General features: G+C 39.6%; 1 protein-coding gene across 1 annotated transcript; it reads left to right on the top strand.

Moving 5' to 3' along the window:
- The first annotated feature begins 1,662 nt into the window (after positions 1–1,662).
- LOC148359245 (uncharacterized) lies at positions 1,663–6,964 on the top strand. The gene is made up of 5 exons (XM_088344108.1): positions 1,663–1,715; positions 3,356–3,430; positions 4,859–4,954; positions 5,041–5,134; positions 6,235–6,964. Exons 2-5 carry the CDS (start codon positions 3,377–3,379, stop codon positions 6,855–6,857), a joined length of 867 nt encoding a protein of 288 aa, XP_088200234.1. The 5' UTR covers positions 1,663–1,715; positions 3,356–3,376; the 3' UTR covers positions 6,858–6,964.
- Positions 6,965–27,020: the final 20,056 nt, after the last annotated feature.

Here is a 27,020-nt window from a genome sequence, read left to right as displayed (position 1 = left end):
TTGTTTCTGAAATAATAATAATTAATAATAATTTCCTTTGTATTGTCATTCTTTGTAACAATGTACACAGAACGAAATGTCGTTACACCTGACCCGTTGTAGCGAGCCGATGCAGATCTACTCGTCAGTGTTATTGGGGAAATATTTGGTTTTAGTAGATTTTTAAAGTGCATTTTGTAAATTGTCACACTTACTGGTATCTTCTGATGATACATTTGTATCCAGGAAGCAGCATGTGTGCCCCTTCCTTCGTGGCTTGTATGCTATGGCTAATATCCTCAAAATTTCACCTATAGTGAATGGCTAACATTGATAACATCTATTTTTGAGTAGATTTTTATTTAATGCATGAAATTTTGCTTTATCTTACTCCACGATTTTTGGACATATGTATTTGTTTTCATGCAGATTGAAACAGATGTTCATTTTCAGAAATCCAGATGACAAAACATCACAAACCAAGCAGAGTAACGTTTATACTATTTGATCATTATAAAGAATAGAAAGAAAACCTACAAACAAAAGTACCAAGCTCTGCTTCAAAAAACGAGTTAGAAGAAAAAAACATATTTAATAATAATAATAATAATAATAATTTCCTTGTATTGTCATTCTGTGTAACAATGTACACAGAACGAAATGTCGATTGCACCTGACCCGTTGTAGCGAGCCGATGCAGCCGCAGCCAACAGAGGGCGCCGCCGACCACTTTTTAAGTCTTAGGAATGACTCGGCCGGGGCGCGAACCACCGACCTCCCAGCACTCCATACGTTTTGCAATAAGTGATTAATACATTTACAGCTTTTGTTTCTCATATTAGTAAATAAAACTGATCGGTTTCTTATATATTTAAATATAAACCTGCTGTTTAATATTTAATTTATAGTAAATATATAAAAAATCAAACCAACATTCTTGGTTCTTTGGTATACTAAACTACCCAATCGATGGGGTTATCAAAACAAAATGACCCTTTTTAGGAACAAAGTCCATTTTGGGGTCATTGTTAATAAAATGTTGTATATTTTGAGTGTAATGGAAGAGAAAACGCATTTTTTTGCTCAGTTGTGCTTTTCAAAACAATGAATCCCTGATCCTTTTCATAAAAACATTGAGTTAGGGGTATTTGTTTTGAACTGTTAGACCAAAACAAAACCTTTTTGCCGATAAAAGGTAAGTACCCTAAATCTGGGGTAGGTTTTCCGTTTGATTTTTTTTTTTTTTACAAAAAAACAGGAGGTTTAGTCTTATCAAAATTTATCTATATTGTAAACAAATTACGACAATGACAGCAAAACAAACAAAAACAAGGACAACAAAAATAGTTATAAAATATATTCAAATCATAAAGTTTGACCATTTTTATCATTTAAATAATCGTTTCAAGGATATGAAATGATATGCAGTAACAAACAAGTAATACACGTAAGACGCATTATGATTTAAACTCAATTGTTATGTTATGATTGTACAGTTATTTACGAATTCATGAACTATAAAGTTGTTTGTTTGTGTAGGCCTGTAAAAACTGCTCTTCATTATTAGTAAATCTTTTCTCGTGAAATATATAGAGAAAAATGGAGAAGTAAAGCATGTTTGTGCAGGCCTGCAAAAGAAGCCAATAAAGTTGTCGCTTGACTAAAAGTATTGTATTTTTTTAACAGAACGTTCGCTAATTTGTGAACACCAAAAGGACCCTTTTTTTCTTTACAAGGTGATTTTTTTCTGCAGCTTAACTAACGTTTGCATGGGTGAGAGTGTGGGAACGTGTAGTGAAGGCAACAAGTGGTTGTCTGCTTTTGTGAAGTGCTAAGTTGACCCCCGAGCAGCACACTTGGCACGTAAGTGCAACGATCATCCTTACACCTCAAACTCAGCATCATTTTCATCTGCAGAAAAGCGCTTTGCAGCCTCCACAACTTAATTCCTGAAACGAAATTAGAAATACAATCGTGTACAATTTAACGCATTTATGTGCGTGCGAGTTGGAGATATCAGGTAAAAAATTGAATCAAGACCCTGCCCCCCAAATAAATTTACCCACGTTTGGTCGTTTGTACCCATCACTTCATTAATGCAAAGTGAAGTCTCACACATCATAAAAAAGCTGAGCAGATTCTCACTTGATTTCTGTTCCCACGAGAAGGAAAAGCCCTTTCCCAGCCTCGCACTCTTCTGGGGCCACTTCAAGGTTAATCTAAAAAAATAAATTTTAATTTAATGTTTTAAAAATGTTCACCCACGCAAAACGATTTAAATAAGTGAGGTTATACCTGTAAACATAGGCCAATATACGTATTTTGCACGTCTCTAAATTTGATAGGTGAAAGCTATCACAGAATCAAAGAGAACACAACTAAGTGAAATTCTTTTTTGTTTTTCTCTTTTAGGTCTTTATCACGTGTGTTTATCCTTGAAGCCCATGTCAAATAATAACGGGTTCGACGTTGTTTACAACAACAATAAAGACAATTCTAATTCTAATTTTAGTCCTTTCATGTTGTTTGCAATATACATTTCCACGAACTATTATTTTTATAAAGCATATGACACACCCGTTAACCCTGCCCAATCGCAACTCCCTTCATTAAGCGATTATAAACTTTACAAACACAATGCAGAACCTATTTACTCACAGCAAGACAGCTTATTTGGAATAAAAACGACCGAAAATTTGTGAAAATACTTTCATTCAAGTAAACCACACAAACAATTATTTCAGCATCTGTCTTATTTATGTCCCCACATGCAGTGAATTTAGTGTTGCTCGTTATACTTAGCAGTATGAAATTTGTTATTCGGTGTTGAAATGATCAAAAATGTTTAGAATATGGGAAATCGTATAAATTGACATGTATGTGTTTATCCTGCAGTGTCTAATCTCGTTGTAAACAACGATTACTATGTTGTTATTCGATGTAAACAATGATCACTATGTTGTCATCAATTACAATAAAGACAATTAAAATTGTAATTATATCTCCAAACGTTTTAAACTGTTTCTCCGAGGAAAAAAGTGCACCTCAATCTCAATTATATGAAATACTTGTAATTGTAGACTAATATACATATTGTGCACGTTTCTAATTTTGATCCAACAAAGCAAACACGGGATAAAATAGAACATAAATATTTCTTTCATTTTTTTTTCTGTTTGAAATATGCGTTTCCACGACCTTTTATTTTTATAAAGAATATAGTCATGATTTTGTGACGTGTGGGGTTGCGTTTGTCAAGGGGCGCGGCCTGTGAAGAAAATGAGGCGGGGCCAATTACATCTGTCAGCCAATGGAGAGCGACCTGTGGCCGAATACTTAATCAGTCCTCCCTAAAGTTCTCCCTCCACTTTTTCAGGTTTCTCACTTTGGGACCAACATGACTAGGAACTTCGAAAAAACCCTGGAGGAGGAGAACAAGAGTAGAAAAAGGGTGAGAGTGTGATCATTTACCTAAATTTTGGCACAAAATATTATTGAAGTATTAGTGTTTACAATGTTAATGTTAAATTGAGTCCTCGTGTTTTTGCTTGTCACATTTGAAAACAATCACAAAGTTCACTGTTATATTTTTGGTCTCCCACAGCAACATTACTATTAAAAGCTGTTTCTAAGATCACTTTTATCAGACTTTAACTGTACTTACAATACTATTACACCAGGGTTGGCAACTCCAAATGTTGAAAAAGCCATATTAGAACCAATAAATAAAATAATATGTTTGGAGCCTCGAAAAAAAGCTTTATGTATGCCTGATAAAGAAGGCAACACCTACTGTATATATATATTGTTTGTATTTCTATTCACTGTAAAGTGTTAAAAATGTTTGTGACATGTTTGCCCTCTATAGATCATCTTCCATTATCAACAATTTAGGAACAAACTTCAAGGGGACACTAGGGAGCGCCAAAGAGCCACATGCTATTCCAGGGTAAATGGCCAAAGTGATTACGTGGCTTGCTTGTAGGGTTGGATTGACCCTAAAAACTGGCCCTTGCATTTGGACATGGGCCCATCGGCCTAGACCTTGGGTCAGCAACCTACAGCTCTGGAGCCGCATGGAGCTTCCTAGTGGCTCCCTAGAGTTTCTTTTGAGAAGTCTTTGAAAATAGAAAAAAAGAGGGAGAAGAGGAATTTATATATGTATTTTTTGAACGAGTATGACAAATTTTTGTATATGAATTACTTTTTCTTCTAATTAAAAAGTTTTTTTGTTTCTATATGTATATATGACCTTAAAGGGACATTTTGTATTATTCCTTGCCTCCTAGTGCTAAAACGTTATTCATTAAAAAACATTATTTATTTCAATAATGCGAAAAAATACATGACCTATCATGCAGGCGTACTTTTTTAAAATACCTAGAGGTCGAAAAATGTGTATTTATTTTACCTAGCATAGGTCTAACCTAGATGGGGCTGAAATGATTCTCCGTTATCTTGCTGCTACAGGTACAAAAAAAGAAAAACTTTGTAAAAGGCTGAGAAAAAGAAAAAAAAAGAGAAGAAAAATGATGCTGCTTGTTCACTTTGAGTCTGTATAGTTTGTTATCTTCTTTGTTCTTTATAGAAATAAATAAAACAGTGACAACTAGTGGTCTATTATTACACAGTGTCCCTTTAAAAGAAGTTCACGCTCAAGTCCCTTCCTTGACATCTTTAAATATTTTAAACTTGTTAAGGCTTATCGTACTGTTTAGGGTAGAACCAAACGGTTTATAAATTTGCTCGTGCAGACAGTTTCCGAAACGGTGCTGTAGAAAGTTGTCATAAGATAGTTGTCCTAAAATTCCAATGATTGTACGGCGTGATTATTTAGAAAATCAAAACTTTCACCATCTCTTCGTGTCGCCGTCGCTAGATTCTCAAACCGGCGGTGGAAAAGAAGAGAAGAGATCGCATAAACAAAAGCCTCGCCGAGCTCAGAAACTTGTTGTTGACTAACACAGCGGATCCGGTAAGTTGTCATTATTCCAGAATGAGAAAGTGTAAGCACATTGAATTTTTGGGTGGGAACTGTATTGAAAACATTATCACCAACAGCGTTTGCAGAATCCCAAAATTGAGAAAGCAGAAATTTTGGACTTGACTGTGGAATATCTTCACAAGTGGACAGATGGCAAGAAAATGAGTAACGGTTAGTCACACAAAGTGCTTTTAACCTCTAGATCAGTGTTTCCTAGCTTAGTTAAGTTGTCTTTTATGAGGGTGTGTTCTTAAAAAAATGAAAGTTAAGTATGGGTTGACAATACCAAACTGAGTTCAAAGAGCCCTTGCGCTTTATTTTCTATTTGCTTTATGGGACTTGTTCGGGTCGGAACAAACCCGCAAAAAATGCGAAAAATGAAAAGTTTATTCGATCCTGTTTAAGAAATGTACACACATCATGTGTTACTATGCTGCCATCTCCTGGCACAATTGAAGCCATATCATTGATAATGCCGCACCCCACCTTTATATTCATTTATTCATTATCTGCACCACTTATCCTCAGAAGGGTCGCGGGGGTGCTGGAGCCCATCCCAGCTATCTTCGGGCAGTGGGCAGGGGACAGCCTGAACTGGTTGTCAGCCAGTCCCAGGGCACACAGGGACAGACAATTCGCTCATTCACTCCTAGGGACGATTTGGACCGGCCAGTTAACCTGACATGCATGTTTTTGGAATGTGGGAGGAAACCGCAGTGCCTGGAGGAAACCCACGCAAGGACTGGGGAAACATGCAAACTCCACACAGGAGGTTCGATCTCTAACCACTGCCGTGCTGCCCCCCTTTATATTTACGTTTTCCTTCATTGATTTGCAGTTGATTTGATGTTCCTATATAATCCACGCCCACCCACCCCACGCACTGCCTACCATTTGCTACCGGTGAAACACAACTAAACATGTCCATTGAAGATGACACCCTGATTTAAGTATTTCACTTTATTGATGTAAATTCTGCTTGGATGCGAGTAGATACGGTAGGGAGAATATCCTGAAAGAGAAATTCAGGGTCTCTGTACATTGAGCTTGAGATGGCGCCGCCATAACTGTTTTCACAACAGTAGTTTTAACTTTTTTTAGATAACCCGTTACCGAGAAAAGTAATTGCGCTTCAGGAAAGCCATAGTAGCAACACGGCATACTGGTGTAATAAAGGATTAATGAGCTGCTGGTTGGGAATCACTGATCACTGTTCTTGTTGACTTTTACCACACCTAATGAGGGGGCTCGAACCCTTTTTTATCCCCCAGATGCCCCCAACGGTGCGGTAAGTCTCCACCCGAACATCCCCGCCCGCTTTGGCGTGGAAGGTGCGGGTTTTCAGCAGTGTGTGTGGCAGATGGCCAGTTACATGCACAAGATGCCGGCCTTGCAGCGGGCCGCTTTGCTGGAGGGGCTGAGGCAACACGCCGAGAAAGAGAGGGCCGGGCGCCCACCGTCTTTGAACCCCCTCTCCAGACTCGTTGACGCGGCAGAAGCCGTTTGCACATGTGAGGGTCGCGAGCCCCCCGGTGCCTCGCATTCCCCATCGCAACCACACGCTTGCTCCACTCCGCTGCTCACCCCTCCGAGTTCCCCTTGGTTCTCGCCCTCCTTCCCCACATTTGCTTCCTCCTCTCCTCCTTTCCCCTCGTTGGGCTGTCACTTCTCCTTCCCCCCCAGCGTGTCGCCTCCGTGCAGCAACGCTTCTTTTCCCACGCTGCCACACTCCCTTCACGCCCTGCCGGCCCACCCGACTTCCTCTTCGCCCACTTCGGCTCAGCAGGCGGGCCCCACGCTCTTCCACTATCCTTCGCTTGCCCCTTTGAGGACTCCTCCACACCCCGAACAGTCAGAGAAGTCATCTTCACTCACTTGGAGACCTTGGTTCTGAAGTGACTAACTGGGGCTACATCATTCCTGCAATGGACAATGTGTCAATACTAAATGGCATTTTTTTTGTAATTTGTGAATAAAACTGTTTTTGGGTCTTTTATTTCATATGTTGTGTCAGAGCCTGTGATCAAAAATACCACAACATTATATAAAATATATACATAACTTGTTTTTTTGAAAGCTAATTTATTTGAAACATAAAAATGAAAAAAAAACTCAGTTATACAATTTAAAATAAAGTAAATTAATGAACAGATTTACTTTGTAGGCAAAAAAATCTCATCACAAAATATTCTTCTCATGCATGTTTTTGGAATGTGGGAGGAAACGACTACCTGGAGGAAACCAATCCAAGCACGGGGAGAACATGCAAAAGGAGGTTGGTAGCTTGATTTGATCCAATGACCTTAGAAATGCGGTGCAGATGCGCTAACCACTCAGTTGCCATGCGTCCCCCACTAGAGAAAATAAATAACTTTATCATAAATACTTGAACTTTCTAAGACAATACTAATTATCTGCTCATGAGTTAAAGACAAAATATATTTTATTACCTGTTGTGTAAGATTGCAATCAAATAAGGTAAACATATATTGGTGCTGATTTCAAATACACATATTTCTGATTTCTAATATTTTCGAGAAAAGCATGAACAAATTATAGTAATATAAGAAATCAAGTAATGTCCATGACTACAGTAAAAATACTGACCAAAATAAATGGTCTAACTTTCTGAGCCACGGTGACTACAAATGATTAAAAACACAAACAGTATAATGTGAATTCAGGCTACTTGATAATTAAATATTTAAAAACCATAAAACTGGCGTCAAGAATTAATTTTACAAAAAGTGTCCCCAAATTAATTTTATACACCACTATTATAGGTTTGATGATAGAGGATAGTGATTGTTATCATTTTCTGTATTAATGTTTCTCATTAAAGTATGCAAATTAAATGAATAGAAATGCATTTATTTTCAAGTAAAACTTGACCCAAACCCTTATAAACTACATTAAATGTTATTGACCAGCAGAGAGCAGCACTGACACTCTTACACAATAGAGGCATCGTCGATTTGCAGGCTGTTTAGCACTTCTCCCCAGTTCTTCACGGATTATTCAAACTCAAATGCATTCACATTTTTTGACAAATTATGTAACAATGTTGGTTTTAAGGAACACTCGGTTGTGTCCTTACCCCCCTCATTATAGTAGAGGAGTTTGTTTTTGACGTTTATTAATGATAATTTCCAAAAGGAAACAACAACATATTTGCACATAAACTATTGTACACTACAAGAATATAATACAAAATTATTTACTCAATGGGAGTAGGCTGTTGCAGAAGATTTTGAGTACCTTGCCCATTACATACTTTTTTGCAACCAAAACAAAACAAAACAATCATTTTGAAAAAGAAGAGAGTGAAATAGTAAAAAGAGTGAGTTAAGGAAAAAATAAGAGAAATGTAGAGGGATAGTAAGAAAGAAAATAAAGAACAGAGAGAGAGAGAGAGAGAGAGAGAGAGAGAGAGAGAGAGAGAGAGAGCATGAAAAAGACAGAGAAAAGTGAATAAAGAAGAATTGAGAAATAGAGAGAGAAAAATAGAAAGAGAGAGTGAGACAAAAATCAAGAGCATCAAAAAGGCAGAGAAAAAGAAAGAAGAGAGAGAGAAATAGACAGCAAGACAGATATACAGAAAGAGAGAGACAGAAAGAGACAGAAAGAGACAGATGTAGAGAGAGAGAGAGAGATTACTGTAATGTATAAATGAGAGAAAGAGAGAGAGAGAGAGAGAGAGAGAGAGAGAGAGAGAGAGAGAGTAAAAGAGGGAGTGGAAAAAGACAGAGTGAAAACTAAAAAGAAAGAGAGAGAAGGTAATATAAGCTCCAATTGATTTGCTAGTGGCTCCTGACTTTGTCAACATCAAGTGGACATATTTCAAACTACAGCTGATTGTCCTCTTGCGCTTCTCTGGGTGTTGTCAAGCCGAATGAAAAACCTTGGATGGCCTGATCAGGCCCGCGGGCCGCATGCTTGACACCTGTGGTCAACAGGCCCCTGTCCAAATTTTTCAAGCAAAACGTTTGAAATGATCACCAAACGAGAGGTTCTAACTGGCCTGGGGGAGGAGAATTAATCACATGGTAGAACATGTACATTGGATAATGTCTACCCCCTTTTCTCTCTTTTTTTCTTTTGCTGTGAAGAAGCTCCTCTGTGCGAGTCCCATTAATTATGAGGCGGCCATTGTTTTCTGTCAGGCAAATGGGAGGGCATGCACATCACTGAGCAGGCTTGCCCCATCGCATGTTTTCAGCGTATGAAAGCCGAGAAGGTTGCGAAGGACGGTTGCGCGCATAATTAAAAGGAAAGAGGGGAAATCGGCCCTTTGGATTGAAGTGACAATGGCAGGGGGGAAAAAACCTTCCTGGCACTTTCTCATGACACGCTGATTAGAGCTGATCTTGTTACGGCCGTTTTGTTTGCTCAATTTGGAGAAAATTTGCTGTCACGAAGGTGAAGTGTCTGATGATGTGTACTGGTTGGAAGTCAAAATAGTCAATTACATACCGTAAATTCCAGACTATGGAGTGCACCTAATTAACAGCCGCATGCGCAAATTAAAAAATAATAATTCATCTTTGTGGTTGAAGGAGTTCTGCCCTACAACTGAGATATCCATAGGCCACTGCTTCTCAATTCCGAACTCGAAAGAAAAAAATCCTCTCGCTCCCCCTAATATCGATTATTTTTTCTTAAGTGATCACATAATATTGGTGCGGACAAAACAAAGATTGCTCAACATTGAGAGTAAACACGTCGCCTCCGTACATGCCAAAACTCAAGCGTCCTATTAGCATGATTGGGTTGTAAGGTCATTAAGTGACAGTTCAATTTATTTGGTTTCATGCTTTCCGCTGCCACCATAGCAAGCATACTGGGTCTCTGCTCGACTCCCTCCAAAGTTACAGTAAAGTGCTTTGGGAGGAGACTTATGTTTATCTCTTTACTGTGTCTCTCTTCACCTGTCTCCACATCCTTTTAAAATATTTTTTTCATAAGGCCACTTGAGCTCATACTACACTTTTTGTCTACTCTTTATACTCAATACTTATACACTGTGCTTAATGGCTAAATGTAAAATATACACTCTTCCGCTGAGAACACAACTTCCCCCTGGTAATGTGGAGTTGCAATTGCACTTTATTCTGGGAAAGTTAAAGAAAAAAGCTGAAGTCAAACGCGCCTTGACAGAGCCACACATCAACCCCCCACACCACCCCCAGGGATGCCCGCCCCACTATTTGAAAACCACTGAGATAGACTGAGGTGCTAAATGTTACCTGAAGTGACTGGGGTTATGTATTGATTTCAAGTAATCCGAAGAAATTTCTCTTGGAACAGTCTGCAAGTTACCTAAAACTAACATCTTGATTCCACCTGACTTCCGTTAAACACCAATTCCAAAGAAACACGGGCCAAAGGGGCCAACAACACGTTGCGTAGCTTAGCCTAGCTTCGCGTAGCCTACCAGTCAAAACCCTATCCCCTTTCGGGTCAGATACCTATCTGACAACACAAGCGTTTCTACCTTTATACGCATACAAATGAATGTGCGCCACACCATGCACGACACTAATATTATATTCAATGACATACATGCATTTTGTCTCCTAAATTTTTTGGGGTACAAACGACACAAGGCTTTAAGCCGCAGGATTAAACAGCCATTTTTTACATGTTAAAAAAATCAGCAGGGAAATTCCTATTAAAAAAAAGTAACTGGCGTGACTAACACACTTGTTTGCGGATTGTGTCCGCAACTGTCAATCTCAACCAACTATCTCAGCAGTCAATATGAATGAAATTGGCAATGGCATATATGCAGGAGTGTAACAAAAAATCATTACACATAAATTCTTGGAATCGGTCTTACAAGTGGTTCCCATAACCACAAGGGTCGTAGGGGCACCAGTTCCTGTGGTGTGTCTTAGGCAAGTACAGCCTGGTGGCGTAGTCTTGCCTTGTGGAATACTTAAGTGTTGCAGTAGATTATCGAACATATTTCTCCTATCGGGGCGAAAATGGCGATGTCATTTTAGGCTGTGATTAGTCTGATAACTGACGGCCCGATAATTATGGTGTACCTCTTCTTAGTAACTCGTGTAGGCATGATATTTTTATGTAGTAGTAGCAATACTCAGTCTCTTCTCTATCACTTTGTCATGTGCTCAAGGGGCAGGATAGCTTAAGATCAGTCACTTGGCAAAAGCAAGCGTCAGAATATTTTATCACATTCCTGGGAATATGTTAATGCCAATTTCATTAATATTGACTGCTCCTCCCAATAAATTGATATCGACAGTTGCAAATGAGTGTCTTAATGGTGGCAAAATTCGTTACTTTTCTGTACTAGACATTTCCCCTCTAATTCTGCCAAGATCGCTTTCTTACTCCACAGAGTGGGAATCTCATCCATCCATACATGCGCTTAACTAATTAGATTACAATGTAAGGTTGCCGTGCGCCAACGCCCATGAGAGGGCGCCAAGGCACTTTTTGCCTGCTTAGGCACCTTTTGTGCTCATTAGAACTCCAGTCTTAAGATCTTCTTTGACTTAGTTTGAGTGTCGAATCATTGAAGTTCATGTCCATCCACGCCACTCTCAAAAAAGCCCTCAACACCTCGTTGCATATTATGAATACTTTATTATTCCAGCCTTGTATGGACTGTGCTTCCCTGTGTTCCCTTCCCTATGGAGTGCATTTTGTTCTTCGCTCATCCCCATTAAAGACAGTCAATCTAACACGTGTGTTTGCATTTAGATCATTTCCACTCAACCTCAACAGACGAAGCATTTGGCTACTGAAAAAAGTCGTAGTTACTCCCGTTGTTTACCTGCGCTGCAATGATTTTTTTTTCACTTTGAAATTCAGAGCACTTGGCAGAAATCACATTACGTCATCTTCCTCCATGCTTTGCATTAATTAAACAGATTTCCCTGGAACGCACCAGCTCTAAACCAGCCAGATGGGGCGGGGAGCGCCGCTGCATTGCCATAGGCGCTCCCCGCCAGAGGAGATCCACGGGAAGTGCCTGGTGCGGGTCCGAAGTCTCTGCCGACACCTTTGCGACCCCCCGCTTTCAGATAGAAAAAAGAAGCCGAATTGTACTATAAGCCACAGAGTTCAAAGTGAAGAGAAAAAGTAGTGGCTTGTAATCAAGAATCTACGGTACATCAGTTGAATTTAATACAGCCGTAAATGAGCAGGTGGATGGGGTAAAAATAGAACAGTAAGGGCCCGGTCACACAGCCGTTTGCGTCTGTATCGCGGGTAACATTTTGCGTTTTTTTTTTTGCCCGTGATTGCCCGCGATGGAAAATGCGCAAAATTGGCCAACCCGCTGTTCATCGGTGGTATGCCCGCAAAACAGACGCCGGCGACTGTTCCGCTTCCTCATCGCGTCATTTCCGCGTCATTTTCTCATGTGGACCACGGGTATAAAAGCTGCCGAGCCGGCGTTATGCCGAGAAATGCATCCTTGCCGAGATTTGCATCCCCTCGCTACTACAACCACTTTTACCTCGTTTTATCTAACTTTTATATCACTTTTAGGGAATTTAATGGCGAACATATAACCAAAACCACTTCGTCTTGCATTTTTTGGGAATGTAATACAACTTAAACCATTCCGTCTTTGTATTTGTTGTGAATGTAATCGAACGGTAATGCACGCCGTATACAAATCACTTTTGAGCAGGTAACATGTTTATTTTGCCTTTTTCTATTCAAATCGCTCGTATTGAAACTGTTATGCACTCTACCGTAAAGCTGATTTCTGCATAATAAGCTTTACGGTAGAGTGCATAACAGTTCTCAAAAGTGATTTATATACGGTGTGCATTACCGTTCGATTACGTTCACAACAAAAACAAAGACAGAATGGTTTAAGTTGTATTACGTTCCCAACAAATGCAAGACGAAGTGGATTTGGTTAGATGTTCGCCATTACATTCCCTAAAAGTGATATAAAAGTGAGATAAAACGAGGTAAAAGTGGTTGTAGTAGCGAGGGGATGCAAATCTCGGCAGGGATGCATTTCTCGGCATAACACCGGGCTGTAGAAATCATAACCGCTCAAGACACAGTCCCGTGAAGATCAAGATTTCAAGCTATGGCACCGAAGAAGCCAATATGTTATTATTGTAAAAGTTTTTCATTTTTATTTTATTATCTTGTTATGAAATGTAAATAAATGTCAAGAAATAAAAATGGATTAAGACGAGGTCACTACGGTGACGGGGATCCATGTTCACCCCTTGACGTCTCGAGCACAACTGACGTGTGCTCGGCAAATCGCGCTATATATACTTGGAGAAAGGCGTTTGACCGCCACACGCGTAACACGCTAATTTTACGTAATAACACCGCGATACAGGCGCAGAACATGCTATGACCGTGCTCCACCCACGATTACCCGCTGAAATTTCGCGTCCTACCCACGTGTAACCGCGCCCCGGGCGCGGCCATAGCAGGTCGTTCTGCGTCATTTCCGCGTCATTACCTCGTGTGCCGCCTGCGGTTAACACGAGTTCTAAAGTTTTAAGCAGCGCAAGACTTTTTCGCGCGGCCAACCGCGTGTGAATTTCCGACCGAGTGTAAAGCACTGCTGTATCTCGTCTATATGGCGATCTCAAAGCGTCCAACAGCGTCTGCTTCACGGGCAGAAATTTCTGGCCGTGTTTCAGCCTCGATACGCCCGTGAGAGGCTGGGTGACCGGGCTCTAAAGTTTTGAGCAGCGCAAAACTTTTTCGCGCTGCCAACTGCGTGTGAATTTCCGACCGCGTGTAAAGCACTGCTGTATCTCGTCTGTATGGGGATCTCAAAGCGTCCAACAGCGTCCGCTTCACAAGCAGAAATTTCTGGCCGTGATTCAGCCTCGATACAGACGCAAACGGCTGTGTGACCGGGCCCTAAGATAAAAAAAGCTTCAATTCTTATTGAATTTACCAAAACCTTTAATGTTTCTTCCCTTTCCCATTCCACAGCTTTGAAGCACTTTGAAACGAGTCCAGAACCAGAGTATTATTTTTTGCACAGGACAGACCTAACCTTTGTCCCATTTAAAAATAAAGTCTTCAATTTCCAAAAGGTTTTCCACTTAAGTACCTGATCATCTGCGCAGACTGCAGTATATTACTTTTGTCTTAGAAATACGTTGGCTAGTAAATATTTAATGCAAGCCATCAAAGTGAGCCTTACAATCACATTTGTCAAAACGACCAATAAAATGAGAACGTAATGGTTTTATCAGTTGTCTAGTGGAGCAGGCGTGACCGAGCATTCTTTTGCAGTGTGCTCACGCTGTTTTATTGTTTTGGACCAAGCGTTTCTGGAAAAAGCTAAGGCTTTTTTTTTTGTTCTTTTCTAAAACAGGGTGTTAGATTTAGAGGGGATTTATAAAATCTTAGGCTATTATTAACATTTTATATAATGCAGTGCTTGAATGAACATTGATTGATTGATTGATTGACTGATATAAGGAATGAAAAAAAAAAAAGCTGTGCAAATGTCTGTCCGTCCGTCCGTCCGTACCGGCCCATTTTCATAATCCCTGTCCATTAAAACTACATCATAGTGGCTAGGGTTAGGACATAACCAAGCATAGCCTAGATTCAGAGAAAACAAGCTGTGATTAGGGACCTGAGTCCCCAACCACTGCAATTTTTGCTCTAAAGCAAGTAGCAAAAATGCCCACCAGTTGATGGATTTCCAACTCGTGGATTTTATTCAGAGGGCTGTTTATCCATTTTTTGTTTGTTTGTTGATTTATTGATTTATTTATATAATGCATTGACATATTAACCAATTTAATCAACATTTAAACACATTTGTAAGTAATGATTGATTGAAGAATTCAATCAATCAATCAATTGATCGGTCTGTTGGTTGGTCGGACAATCGATTGATCGATCAATCAATCATTCTCAAAATAATGTGTTAGAAAAATTCAACTGTTATCAACCACCTGCAGTGCATTTTTCTAAATACAAAAAATAGCATAACAGCAAGAGTAAAAATGGCCGCCGCGCTAAATGGATAAAAATGAAAACTGAGTTTTGTGGACTTCTAAAAAGTTCATTAGCACAGTATTGGTAAGAATACTGTGGTGGCGACGTAAAAGAAAACATTCATTTTTGGGTTGACCTCCAGTAACCCCAATTAGAATCATTGCCATGACAAGAGGAGAACTGCGCTTAATGCTCAAGAATGTCAATCTGTCAATAAGCATAACCCAATATAATTTTCTCCCCTTTCATTTCTCTCTCTTTGCCAGGCTACTTTGAAGTAAATGGTGAAAGAATCCCCGACTGTAGCAAATTACCCGACGACTGAAGCGTTTTTGACATAAATCCTGAGAGAAGGGGCGAGTCACTTTTCCCTGCAGATTTTTTTTTTAATCTGGGGCTGTAAGAGACAGCAGCGCTGACAGAATGATATCCTAGCTGGACCGGCTTCCTTTCTGCTGGTAACAGACCAGAGAGAAGTCCAGGAGAAAGCCCGCTGCGGACATTTCAGTGAGCCAGACTAAAGCTTCTTCCCTGGGTGGCCCGGCATAAATCACTTGGCGTGACTCATGTGGGATTTTACATCTCTTTGGAGGACAATGAGTTTAAGGAAAAATTGGATGTTTTGTCATCTATCCATCCATCCATCCATCCATCCATCCATCCATCCTACTTGTCACGATCCTGCACTCAGTTTCCTGTTTTCTCTGTAGGGTTCTCTCTCTCTCCTCTCGCTCACCTCTTTCGACCTTACCTTCTTTCTCACTGCTGTGCTCACTTGTCATTATTTATCCAGAGTTTTTCCTCTTATCACAACTCATCCTCTTACTTTGTAAGGACTGGTATTGGTTTGTTGCTAGTTTGTTGTCTTCCTTGTCACTTACCTAGCACCCTTGTCTCGGATCACTTTGTTGTTTCAGTGCCCCAAATCCCTGCCTGCCCTTATAAATACTGTAATCATGAGAGGAAAACACCCCCTAAGTATGGTAGGTGCTGGTGTGGTTGGAAAAGCTTAGCATACAAGACGTGTCACCCAGGGCCTGACTGGGGAAACCCCCTCCCACGTCAAAAAAAAAAGATCCTTGATGCACTGCCAGCACCAGGGCTTGCCAATCCCAACCTCAGCACCAGAGCCTAATTGAACTGAAGCAATGCAATTTGAACGATGAGCTGCCCCAAGTCCAGTGCACAGGAACGGAGCCTAGCCGACCCACACGGCCCCACACAGGCCCCTGCCCCACTTCACCCAACTGCATCCATCGCCCTCCATCCTCCATTATTATTTTTATCATTGTTTTAGATATACTTAAAAACAGGTTAGTAGCATGGAAGCTGTGTGGTCAGCGCGTCCGCGGCACAGTTCAAAGGTCATGGGTTGAAATCCAGCTGCCAGCCTTCCTGTGCGAAGTTTGCATGTTCTCCCTGTACTTGTGTGGTTTTCCTCCCTGTTTTTGACCACCGACCACGCTCTGATATCCCGCTCTGACTATCGACACGTTTTGCCCGTTTCACCACGCTAGGATCTCCCGCTCCGGGAGATCCACTTCCGCAGTCCGATCACGCTCCGAACCCGTGAGCGGCTTGCTTCCCTCGTCCAGTGAGCACCGGATCGCTGGCATTTGTTTTCCTTTATATCTCAATAAACTAGTGAGTAAATGCTACGCATCTGGGTCCTTCTCCTGTTCTGGTTTTGACATGCAATCTTCATAAATGACACCTTAAACAATATGTTACCTATTTGATTATCCCTCATTAAAATCTTTGGATGAGTTGAACATTTGATAAAAAATAATATTGTTTACGCATCCTTTCATGGATACATTAAGAAAAATAAATCTGATAGTTAATTTGTGTTTGTTTAGAACCACGCTGTCAATAAGAAGTGAATTATTTCAATGCCTTTGTGTATGAAATATCAGTTTAGGAAGGTTTTGAGTCACAACTAAAGTAGGACTCATCATAATGTGACAGTTAGATTGGCAACTTAGCATACATCTTAGATTGGAACAGCCTTTTTCTCTGTTGTGACGTATTACATTTCAAGATCAGTAATTGCAAGTCCAATTAAAGCCAAAAGACTTGACTGTCGCACACTCAAAGTAGAGAAGAAGTAACCTGAGCCAAACAGGAGGGAATCCAATGAGTCAAGGTCTGCTTGGACAAAGAAATTTGACATAAGGCGCTTTTGACTCACGCATGAGTGCCCTTTACTATCGGCGGCTTCCATCACGTTGCTTCAATGGCTTGTCTTTCTCTCCCTCCAATTTTTATTTCTGCTGCTGGCATTGAACAATGATGGCGTTTTCAGAGTTTCTTTTACATTTTTCTGCTGTATTCACTGCAAACATAAAACTTGGCTCATTTTAAGTAGCCTTCTTTATTTTGCCATAATTGTGAATTATTTATTTGGGTTACAGCAATGATCCTGGCTGAAGTTGTTCTGGCCTGGGAGAGTATCATATCTTTCTCGAAAAGCTGCTGAGTCAGCAAAACCAAAAATGCCAAGTCAGCTTCTTTTGATCATTTTTCACATCTGGGGTAACCTACCTGACTGCCTGTAAGATGGTGTTGATATTCAATGTGGTACTGGCAATGAAAATGGAATGTTTTTCTTGGAAAGATGCTGAGACAAAAAAAACAAAAGTGCTAAATCAGCTTAATAAGGCATCTATGGTAACTTACCTGACTGCCTGTGAAAGTTGACTGTCATATCTAACCTCATTCCCCCTTTTCTTGGGTGGACAGACACACAAACAAGCAAAGAGACAAACAGACTAACAGACAAATCACCAAACAGAAATTCATACCTAGAACCCAAACGAAGACCGTATCACCAGGCCTGCTTTACTCGCAGGTGATAAAAGTTTTCATTCGAATAATCTCACTACGTTTCATACTTACGGACAAATATACGTAGACCAAGGCAACAACAAACGAAAATTTGCACTGAGCGTTTGAAAGTTGCTGTCTGACCTGCCGTATAAGTGCAGCGCTTCCCTTTTGTTACCATTTCAAATCAAACGATTAACATGTTAACCACCAGAGGGCACTCCAAGACCACTCTATATGTTTCCTCAAAGGTAGACAGTATCTTAAACTATGCATTTACAACTCCATTCACTGTATTTTCCGGTATATTAGGCGCACTAGATTATATTAGGCCTACTACATTATATGGCGCACTTTCAAATTATTGTCCAATTTGGGTTTTTTATGTGCGCCTTAAATTGCCTGGAATCGCCTGGAAATTATTTGTCAAGTTTAAACATTAGTAGAGGAAGCTCAGGGCTACGGCAGAAACGGGGTATGGAATTCTCTTATCAGAAGGCTCCTCTCCCTGTTCCTCCTTGCAAGTTGAAAATCCATTGACGTCTTCTCTCCCTATTCTGAGTGTCTACTAAAGTTTAAACTTAACACTACAGTACTGTTACGACTTTTAATAATGCGCCCAACATTGAGTTTAGCAAATCTCATCCATGTTAACCCTACGGCGTGAGAGCATGTTTAGGTTTTGGTGCTGTTCATTTTGGGAAAGTACTTCCTTTTCAGCCTCTGTGACCCTGCCTACCCTCCCCAAATGGGTGGGCCGTGACCCCCTGTAGCCCGCAGCCAAGCGCGGGGTTGCGAGTGCAAGAACCCTGAAACGTTTGCCATCCAGGGCATGCGCTCCGGTGCGCGCCGTGCACTTTGGCCTCCTCCAAATTTCAGTGCCGGGCCACAGGCCACAGGTCAGCAGACCAAACGGAGGCGGCCGGTAAAAATAGCCAACGATTCACAGGTCACCTAAAAATACCAGCTTCGGTCCGTTCTCAATTGGAAACGACTTCATTTCCTTATGGGAACGTCTGCCCGGATGTCAGCAGAAACAAGAGCACGTTTGCAAGAAGAAGGAGGCTTAGTGATGTCCATGTCCCTTTCCTCACATGTAACCTCATACTGCTGAGAAAATGTCAGAGTGCACAAGAAAAAAAGAGAGCCCGGCCATCAGATTCTCCGGGGCCTTAATGGGGCCCCATACCCTGACAAACAGAGGTGACTATCCTCGTACCTGTCAACTTCTACGTTTTCTCCGTATTTTATAGTTTTTTTTAATTTCAAATTGTGTACGCTGTTTTCCAATTTTAGTATGGAGATTTTAGTTTAAAAATATCGTTTCTCAGTTGGACCGATGTCGTTTTGCCCAACTCGGCTCTGATCCGGATAATCTCGGTCACTGGCAGCAGTTGGCAACGTCATTGTAGATTGCTGAAATTGTCGGGGCACTGGCAAATGTTATCTAGCATTTATTTGATAAATGAAAAAACTTGTTTACTCAAATTATCTTTGTTTTTATTCTACTTCAGGCATGTCAAACTCAGTTTCCAGACTTCACTGTATGTTCTCAGGTGGGCCGAATTAATTAATAAAAAAATGTCAACACCAAATATTCAGCTTTGTTTTTCAGTACTATCCTTTATCATGCAGCCGACATTTGTAGCCTACTTTACAAATTTTAATCAAGGATGAAAATGGAAGCTCAACACATTTACACATGTTTGGCATGTGTTAGTAAATTGTTTGTTTTAATGGTTGAATAAATGCAGCTTTACATCTGAACCAACTCAACACAAACATCACAAACAAACAAATTCAATGGAAAGTTATAAATAAAAATATCCTTGCTTTAAAATGAATAAAAAAGAAATACAATAACAGAATTTAGATCAAACTTCTAGGCTGAGCTTACTGAAGATGAGAAATACTGTACAATTTTGTCTTTTACATGAAGCCAGACTGGACATTACCTCTCTAGAGGTGGGAAGAAGTGTTTTGTTTATATCTTGGAAAAAAGACACAACTTTCAATAGAAATACGTTAAAGACTTGCGGCGGTTCGGGTAAAATCATCCAATGACAGGATGTTTGACATGGTTGTTCTACATAGTCAGTCTTGCTTTGAGTTAATTGGTGCCAGGTTGTGTTTTAGGAGTACTATCGCTAAATGAGCGGAATTACAATCATTAATAAGGGGAGCAATTGGTTGAGGTTGACTAGTATGCTATCTTTATCTCTAACGTGGAAGAATTCCACCGTGGTTGCGTTTGAAGACTTTTTGAATAATGCAGCTCACACCTCGTCTAAATTTAGACTCATTTAAAATGCTGTTTTTTGGTCTTTGTTTCACAATGGGGCTATATTTAGGTAGGGAAGAACATGATCAAAGATGGCAGGTCCTTTAATGCGCAATGCCCCAAAATATCCCCACTCGGAGCTCAGAAGCTAAGAATGACAAGCCCGCAATCGAAGCTATTTGTGGAATTCGAGCTCGGGCGTTACAAGCACGAAAAAATAGGTACACTTTTATTGCTTTGTCAAAAGCAACCACCTGTCATCGCTGCAGCAGATGAGCTGCGTCTTGGCTAGCTGGGGTTTCCCATTGCAACACCTGCAAGCACCTGAGTTGGAGCAAGATAAAAGAGGAAATTACATACTCTGCCTGCCAAATACCTGCGATGTTTATTGAACTGGACGAGACATAAACAGAACAGCCCTATGCTGGTCCATATATTAGTGTAGCACCTAGTTTAGACAGAGGGGAAATAAGCTACTGGATGAGTTCTAGGTTTGATGAGTCGTAGAATTAACAGAGGAAACACCAGAGTCAAAATTGATTCGAACAAGAGCTGGCAATATAATGAACATTGAATAAGAAAACAGACAACTTTTAACATCAATTATGGTAAAAGAACACTCTTATTTTGGTTTAAGGTGTTGGATGAGAAATCTTAAGTTTAGTTAATCTTGGTTTACTTGCCCCTTTTTATTTCTATTTCAATTTAATGACTGGTCATCTATTTGTGGTTGATGAACCTATTATTAGTGGTAAAATGTATTTTTATGCTCACTGGTAGGGTTTTAGAATTAGAATCAATCTGTTTTCATGTCAGAATTTAAAGTCACACACCTCAAATTTCAATAATAATCAAATGAACGACAAGAAGGTACATAACAACAAAACACAATTTTGTTGTTCTCTAATTCAAGGAAACCCAAATAGCTGCTTAGTCAAACTTCAGCAGTCGCTAGATCAAAGTAATAATCCAGAGACCTTGATGTAAAGCTCTATGATGAATCAGATTCTTGTTGGATTCTTGGTCTGGTTATTTTGCCATATGTCCAAAGAATCGAGGAATTTCCCCGTGCAGGAAAAAGACCTGGCCAAAACTTGTCTAGTTTTTTTTTTTTTCGATTGTTGATCACACCATAACCGGGTGGAGTCAAACGGAAGAAAAGGAGAGATTTGGTTTTCCACCCAAAGTCTTGCTAACATTTGCAATGGATATTCTCAGGTTCTATCTGTCGTCTAGGCTGATGTACATTTTCTGCCTACAGCAAGCAATGACGAAATATGTACTTTGATGTCAATAATATCTTTGATTACAAAACTTTATGTAAACAGGGAAAAACAAATTGTTTTTTCTTAGTTAAAATAATTTATTTCATTTGAAAATTCAGTTCTATGATCAAATATTTACGACAATGTGTTTTCTATCAAATTTGAAGATTTTATATAAAGTGAAGAAAATAAGTATGTGAACACCCTGCTATTTTGCTATTTCTCCCACTTAGAAATTATGGAGGGGTCTGAAATTCCCATCGTAGGTGCGTGTCCATTGTGAGAGAAATAAACTAAAAAGAAAAATCCAGAAATCACAATGCATGATTTTTTAACAATTTATTTGTGTGATGCAGCTGCAAATAAGTATTTGAACACGTGTGTATCATATAGAATTCTGACCCCGAAAGACTTGTTGCACTCTAGAAGTCAACCTGCATTCCAAGTATCATCCTCAATCAGATGTACCTGTTTGAGGTCGTGAGCTGCATAAAGATTCCCTGTCCACCACATACAATCAGTAAGTCTTTAACTTGTAAGATGGCCAAACAGCTGTCCAAAGACACCAGATACAAAATTGTACACTTCCACGAGTCTGGAAAGGGCTATGGAGCAACTGCCAAGCAGCTTGATGAAAAAAGGTCCACTGTTGGAACAATGATTAGAAAATGGAAGAAGTTAAACATGACGGTCAATCTCAATTGGAGTGGAGCCCCATGCAAGATATCACCTCGTGGGGTCTCAATGATTCTGAGACAGGTGAGGAATCAGCCGGAATTTCACGACAAGGGTTGGTCAATGGCCTGAAAAGAGCTGCAAGGTTACTGAAGGTAATGCACTAAGACGTCATGACTTGAAATCATGAAAGGTTCCCCTGCTTAAACCAGCACATATCAAGGCCCGTCTTAAGTTTGCATATGACCATTTGGATGATATAGAGCAGTCATGGGAGAAAGTTTTGTGGTCAGATGAGACCAAAATAGAACATTTTGGTCATAATTCCACTAAGCGTGTTTGGAGGAAGAAGAATGAAGATCCATGAACAATCTGAAGAACACCATCCCTACTACGAAGCATGAGGGTGGTAGCATCATGCTTTGAGGGGGCTTTTCTGCTCATGGGACAGGACGAGTGCACTGCATTAAAGAGTGGATGACTGGGGCCGTGTATTGGGAAGTTTTGGGGAACAACCTCCCTCCCTCAGTCAAAGCATTGAAGACGGGTCGTGGCTGGGTCTTCCTACGCGACAACGATCCGAAGCACAGATTAGAGGTAAGATCGGGCCCAAAAAAAGCACCCGAACCCGACGCAGGCCCGGGGGGTATTAAACCCGACCCGGACCCGGCCCGACTAATTAACTGGATTTGCTGGCCCGGCCCGAGGGGGCCCGAAATTACATATTTTATTTATAAGGAGGGGTGATTTATGATAACAAATTAAACTCTGCCTTTTGTTACAACATCTAGGCCTAAGTTAAATAAAACTGTTTAAACATTTACATCTTTTATATTTCTGTGTCTGCACTGCAATCTGTCATTGACGGTTTTTTTTTTGAGGTAGCGAAAACATTTAAAGGCGTCCGTCATTTTGACGACTTGATCATTGGGCCATAATCCACAGCAGCAGTAGTCGTACGCCTTTAAGATTTTAGCGCAGCACTTTCATTGAGAGGGGATGTTGACGTGTTGTGCCGACTCCTATGCAAATCCCCCCCCCCCCCCCCCCCCCTGATCGTATTCTATATAAAACGCTTATTAAAACAATAAAGCGAGCTAATTATAATAATTGGGAGATCCTAGTCTATATAACGCGTTTATTTAAACAATAAAGCGTGATTTTATTCTGCAAATTGCGTTTTTTAACGCGGATGAAAATGTCACCAACGTCAATGTACGCTTCCGACAAAAGCGATCGTATTCTATATAATACGCTTTAAAACAAAATAAAGCGAGCTAATTATAATCATTGGGAGATCGCGTTTATTTAAACAATAAAGCGCGATCGTATTTTACAAAATGCATTTTTTTAACGCGGATGGAAAAGTCACCAACGTCACTGTACGCTATGATTTCCGCAACCACAACTAATTGTACACAAATAATATTCATTTGATTTACTATAATATCCGTACGTAATGTCTTTTTTATTGTGAATGAAACCCTGGTTGCATTGGATCCCGCGGTGTAAACAAATTGTTTTTTTCATTTAAAATCGGAGGGGGGGAGGAATTTCCATAGGAGTCGGAAAAATAGCGATTACAGCTCCTTCTCCGTTTTATCCAAATTATTTATTTTATAACAAGTATTCCTTGGTCTAGTATCCATACATAGTTTAAGTATATATTTTTAATGAACATTTAACACATTATTAATTAATTAAAAAAAAAAAAAAAAAAAAAAAAAAAAAAAAAAAAAAAAAGCAGGACCGAACCCGACCCGACCCGACCGTATGACTGACATTTCAGGGCCCGACCCGGCCCGAAATTGCCTCGGGTTCGGGTTCGGGTTCGGGCTCGGGCCATAAATCTTACCTCTAGCACAGATCCCTCCTGCAGTGTGTGCAAACCTGGTGAAAAACTACAGAAGGCGTTTGACCTCTGTAATAGCAAATACATGCCACTGTACGAAATATTAGCATTCATTTTCTCATGTGTTCAAATACTTATTTGCAGCTATATCACACAAATAAATTCCTAAAAAAACATGCGCTGCTATTTCTGTATTTTCCATTTTAGTTTATATCTCTCACAGTGGACGTGCACCTACAATAAAACTTTCAGACCCCTCCATGATTTCCAAGTGGGAGAAATAACAAAATAGCAGGGTGTTCAAATACCTTGTTTCTTCACTGTCTTCAAATTCATTTTTCATTCATTTTTTTATAACTTGCTTTGTAACGCAGGTTACATTAGCGATGTGTACATGGACATGTACATCTATATACATGTGTAAGTATGGAAATGCTATGTATATGTGCACACTTACAAAATATAAGGGTATCAGTATTGGTCTAAAAAATGTGGAATTTAACATCCCAAAATATTAAGAATGTTTTCACACTTGATAACAGTTCCTAGGTTTATATTGATGTCAAGTAAATTATTTAGTGTTTGTTACAATGAAGAGCTGATTGAAGACTTTTTGAATAATGCACACAGTTGTTTTGTTATTTTGGCTCACTGTTTGTTGTTTTGATGATTTTTTCACACTGTTGTTTGTTATTTTAACCATTATGCGCTATTTACATAATTGCCCCAATTGGCCAATCATGTTGCTTTTTTATTTACACACCTCTATGGGCAGACATGTATTTGTAACCCAGGAGATTTAATAAAATAAAGGTATTGTGGGAGGTTTTTTAGAACGGATTAGGATTTCTTAGAATTTTGAACTTCTTCAAGTATTCTTGTTCAAAATCCATTGATGTCTTCTTTCCTTGTTTTGAGTATCTACTAAACTATAAACACATAAACCATGTAAAAAATGTAATGTGTTCCAAAAGAAGAGTCAATATTTTTGATCCACCAAACGCTCTGCCATGACCATATACACTTTCATTGAAAATAAAATAGATATTTCCAGCTGAGTGGAACAGTAAATGCTTCTTATGCATTCTACAAAATAAAACTGGCTTAGCCAATTTCAGGACGTGCAATTATTTTTGTATTATTATATGGTCGGGGTGATGTGAAAATAACAATTAGACTGTAAAGCATTAAAATAATATTTGTGATCTCAAAATATTGGAAGCTCATTGGTTTGTCTTTAGTGCCTATTCTTCTTGGTCCGGACAGTCCCAGGCCACGCGCGTATTTTTGGTATTGCAGCTGCTAGCTGCATTAGCATATGACATTACTTTGGTGGCTAGCTTCCCTTTAGTCTCTGGCATTACTTTAGCAGTTATTAGTAAACAATTTAGCAACTAATGCTAGCATCATGGACTTCAACTGTTATTGCTAGTATTGTGAACACACCCGCTAACAACTAATGCTTATGTTTTTGGATTAAGGTCTAATAATAAATCGTGCAAATTTGGATACAATTATTTAAAAGAAACCCAATCTCTATAGTGAATACTTTTTAAATTATTTTTATTGAAAGCATGATAAAAGTGAGACCTTAAATTAGTTTTTTAAAAAATGTGATCATGACATTTTTGCCATATTACGAATTCCTATTGTATAGCACAAAAATATATAATTTACACTTTATACATTTTCACATACATTATGGATACCACTTCCTTTCTCAGCAGGGAACGCAGGGTATCCCAAGGGTAAGTGCAGGACTTGGGATACCGTGCAGAGCTAAGCAAACACCGTTATAGACAATACAAGTATCTTTTCTCTTAGAATGCAAAAAAATGAAATGCAAAGCACGTAGTCTAAAAATTAACAAGCATTTTTATTAAGGCAGTAATAAGGCATTCAATATTTACAAAAAATATACCAGAACTGATTATTTCTGCCCCTTGAAAGCTTCACTATTGGATCTCGTCTTGCCTCATAGCGGCTCTCATTTATGTGGCCCCCATCATGACGTTTTATCTTGGAAGCGAGATGAGCGCACTATCTCCACTTGAGAAGTGTTGTGTGAGACTGTGTGTGTGGAGTTTTTCAGAGATGTACTCTTTCTTCTCCTCCTGTGTGTGTTTTTTGCTCTATAACACAGATACCCCCCATCGGATCCAGGGCAACTTATCTGTCGTTGGTCGCATGGTACAACAGCGAAGACCACCAAGCTCTCATCTCTTGTGAGGAGCAAAGGCGGCGCGATGTGATGAAACAGATGAAGCTACGGGCCTGCTGGCGCTCTGTCTGGCGCATCTGGACGCGTCTGATGGTATGTCACGATAAGTGACATGAAAGTGTCCTGTCATCAGGTTTCCTCTTTGCCCACAACAACACGGCAGCATCAAGAGAAAGACGGTTTGCACGTTAGCCATTTTTTAAAAGGGAACCCTGGTCCTGTCGAAGGTCTTTCCAATGTTTGATGTGCGTACTTGCAATTCGACTCGAGTATTGGTTGAGATGGGTTGCTACCTACCAGACATGTTCAAAAATTACTCTGTTAATAAACCATTTAGTGATCTCTCTTGACTAATTCTGATCATTTTTAATTTTATCCTTTGTAAATTTTTACCTTTTTAATTTGTTTTCCTTGCATTGAAAGGAAAATCCCTCCAATGTTATAATCAATGTTGGAAATAACGCCTGTTTATGACGGCGTTAGTTTTTCAGTCATTCTTGTTGTCTAGTGCATAGCATCACATAGAGAGAGGGCTTAGATAGTCACTTTGTATTGTTGAACTGTTTGACTTTGTTGTGTGAAAATACTTGAAGTACAGTAGTGTATCTCTACTTGAGCAGTTGTATGACTAGAGGTTGCAATTTAACCTATAGAGGGAAACTCACTTTATACTGTTTTACAGTTGAATTTTGTTGTGAAAAAATACTTGAAGCACAGTAGCATATGTCTTCCTGACCAGTCTTGTCAGGTTGTGAGAGTTAGATTTAAATTTTTTGCTCTCACTATTGTTTATTGCTAATTGTTATCTTATAAAAAAAAATAATGTTACTTGTTGTTGCACTTCAAGTGTAGAATAAATATGTTGCTTTTGAGGTGCAATAGATATTACAAGGTTCTATAACACAACTACCAGTCTGTTTTTCTCTATTCAACTGACTCAAATGCTGGCCAGAAAAATT

Source organism: Urocampus carinirostris, chromosome 9 (assembly GCF_059441175.1).
Source record: "Urocampus carinirostris isolate Australia breed hairy pipefish chromosome 9, RoL_Ucar_1.0, whole genome shotgun sequence".
Taxonomy (NCBI): Eukaryota; Metazoa; Chordata; class Actinopteri; order Syngnathiformes; family Syngnathidae; genus Urocampus; species Urocampus carinirostris.
The sequence above is the reverse complement of the archived record's forward strand: the minus strand, read 5'-3'. Positions and strand labels throughout refer to the sequence as shown.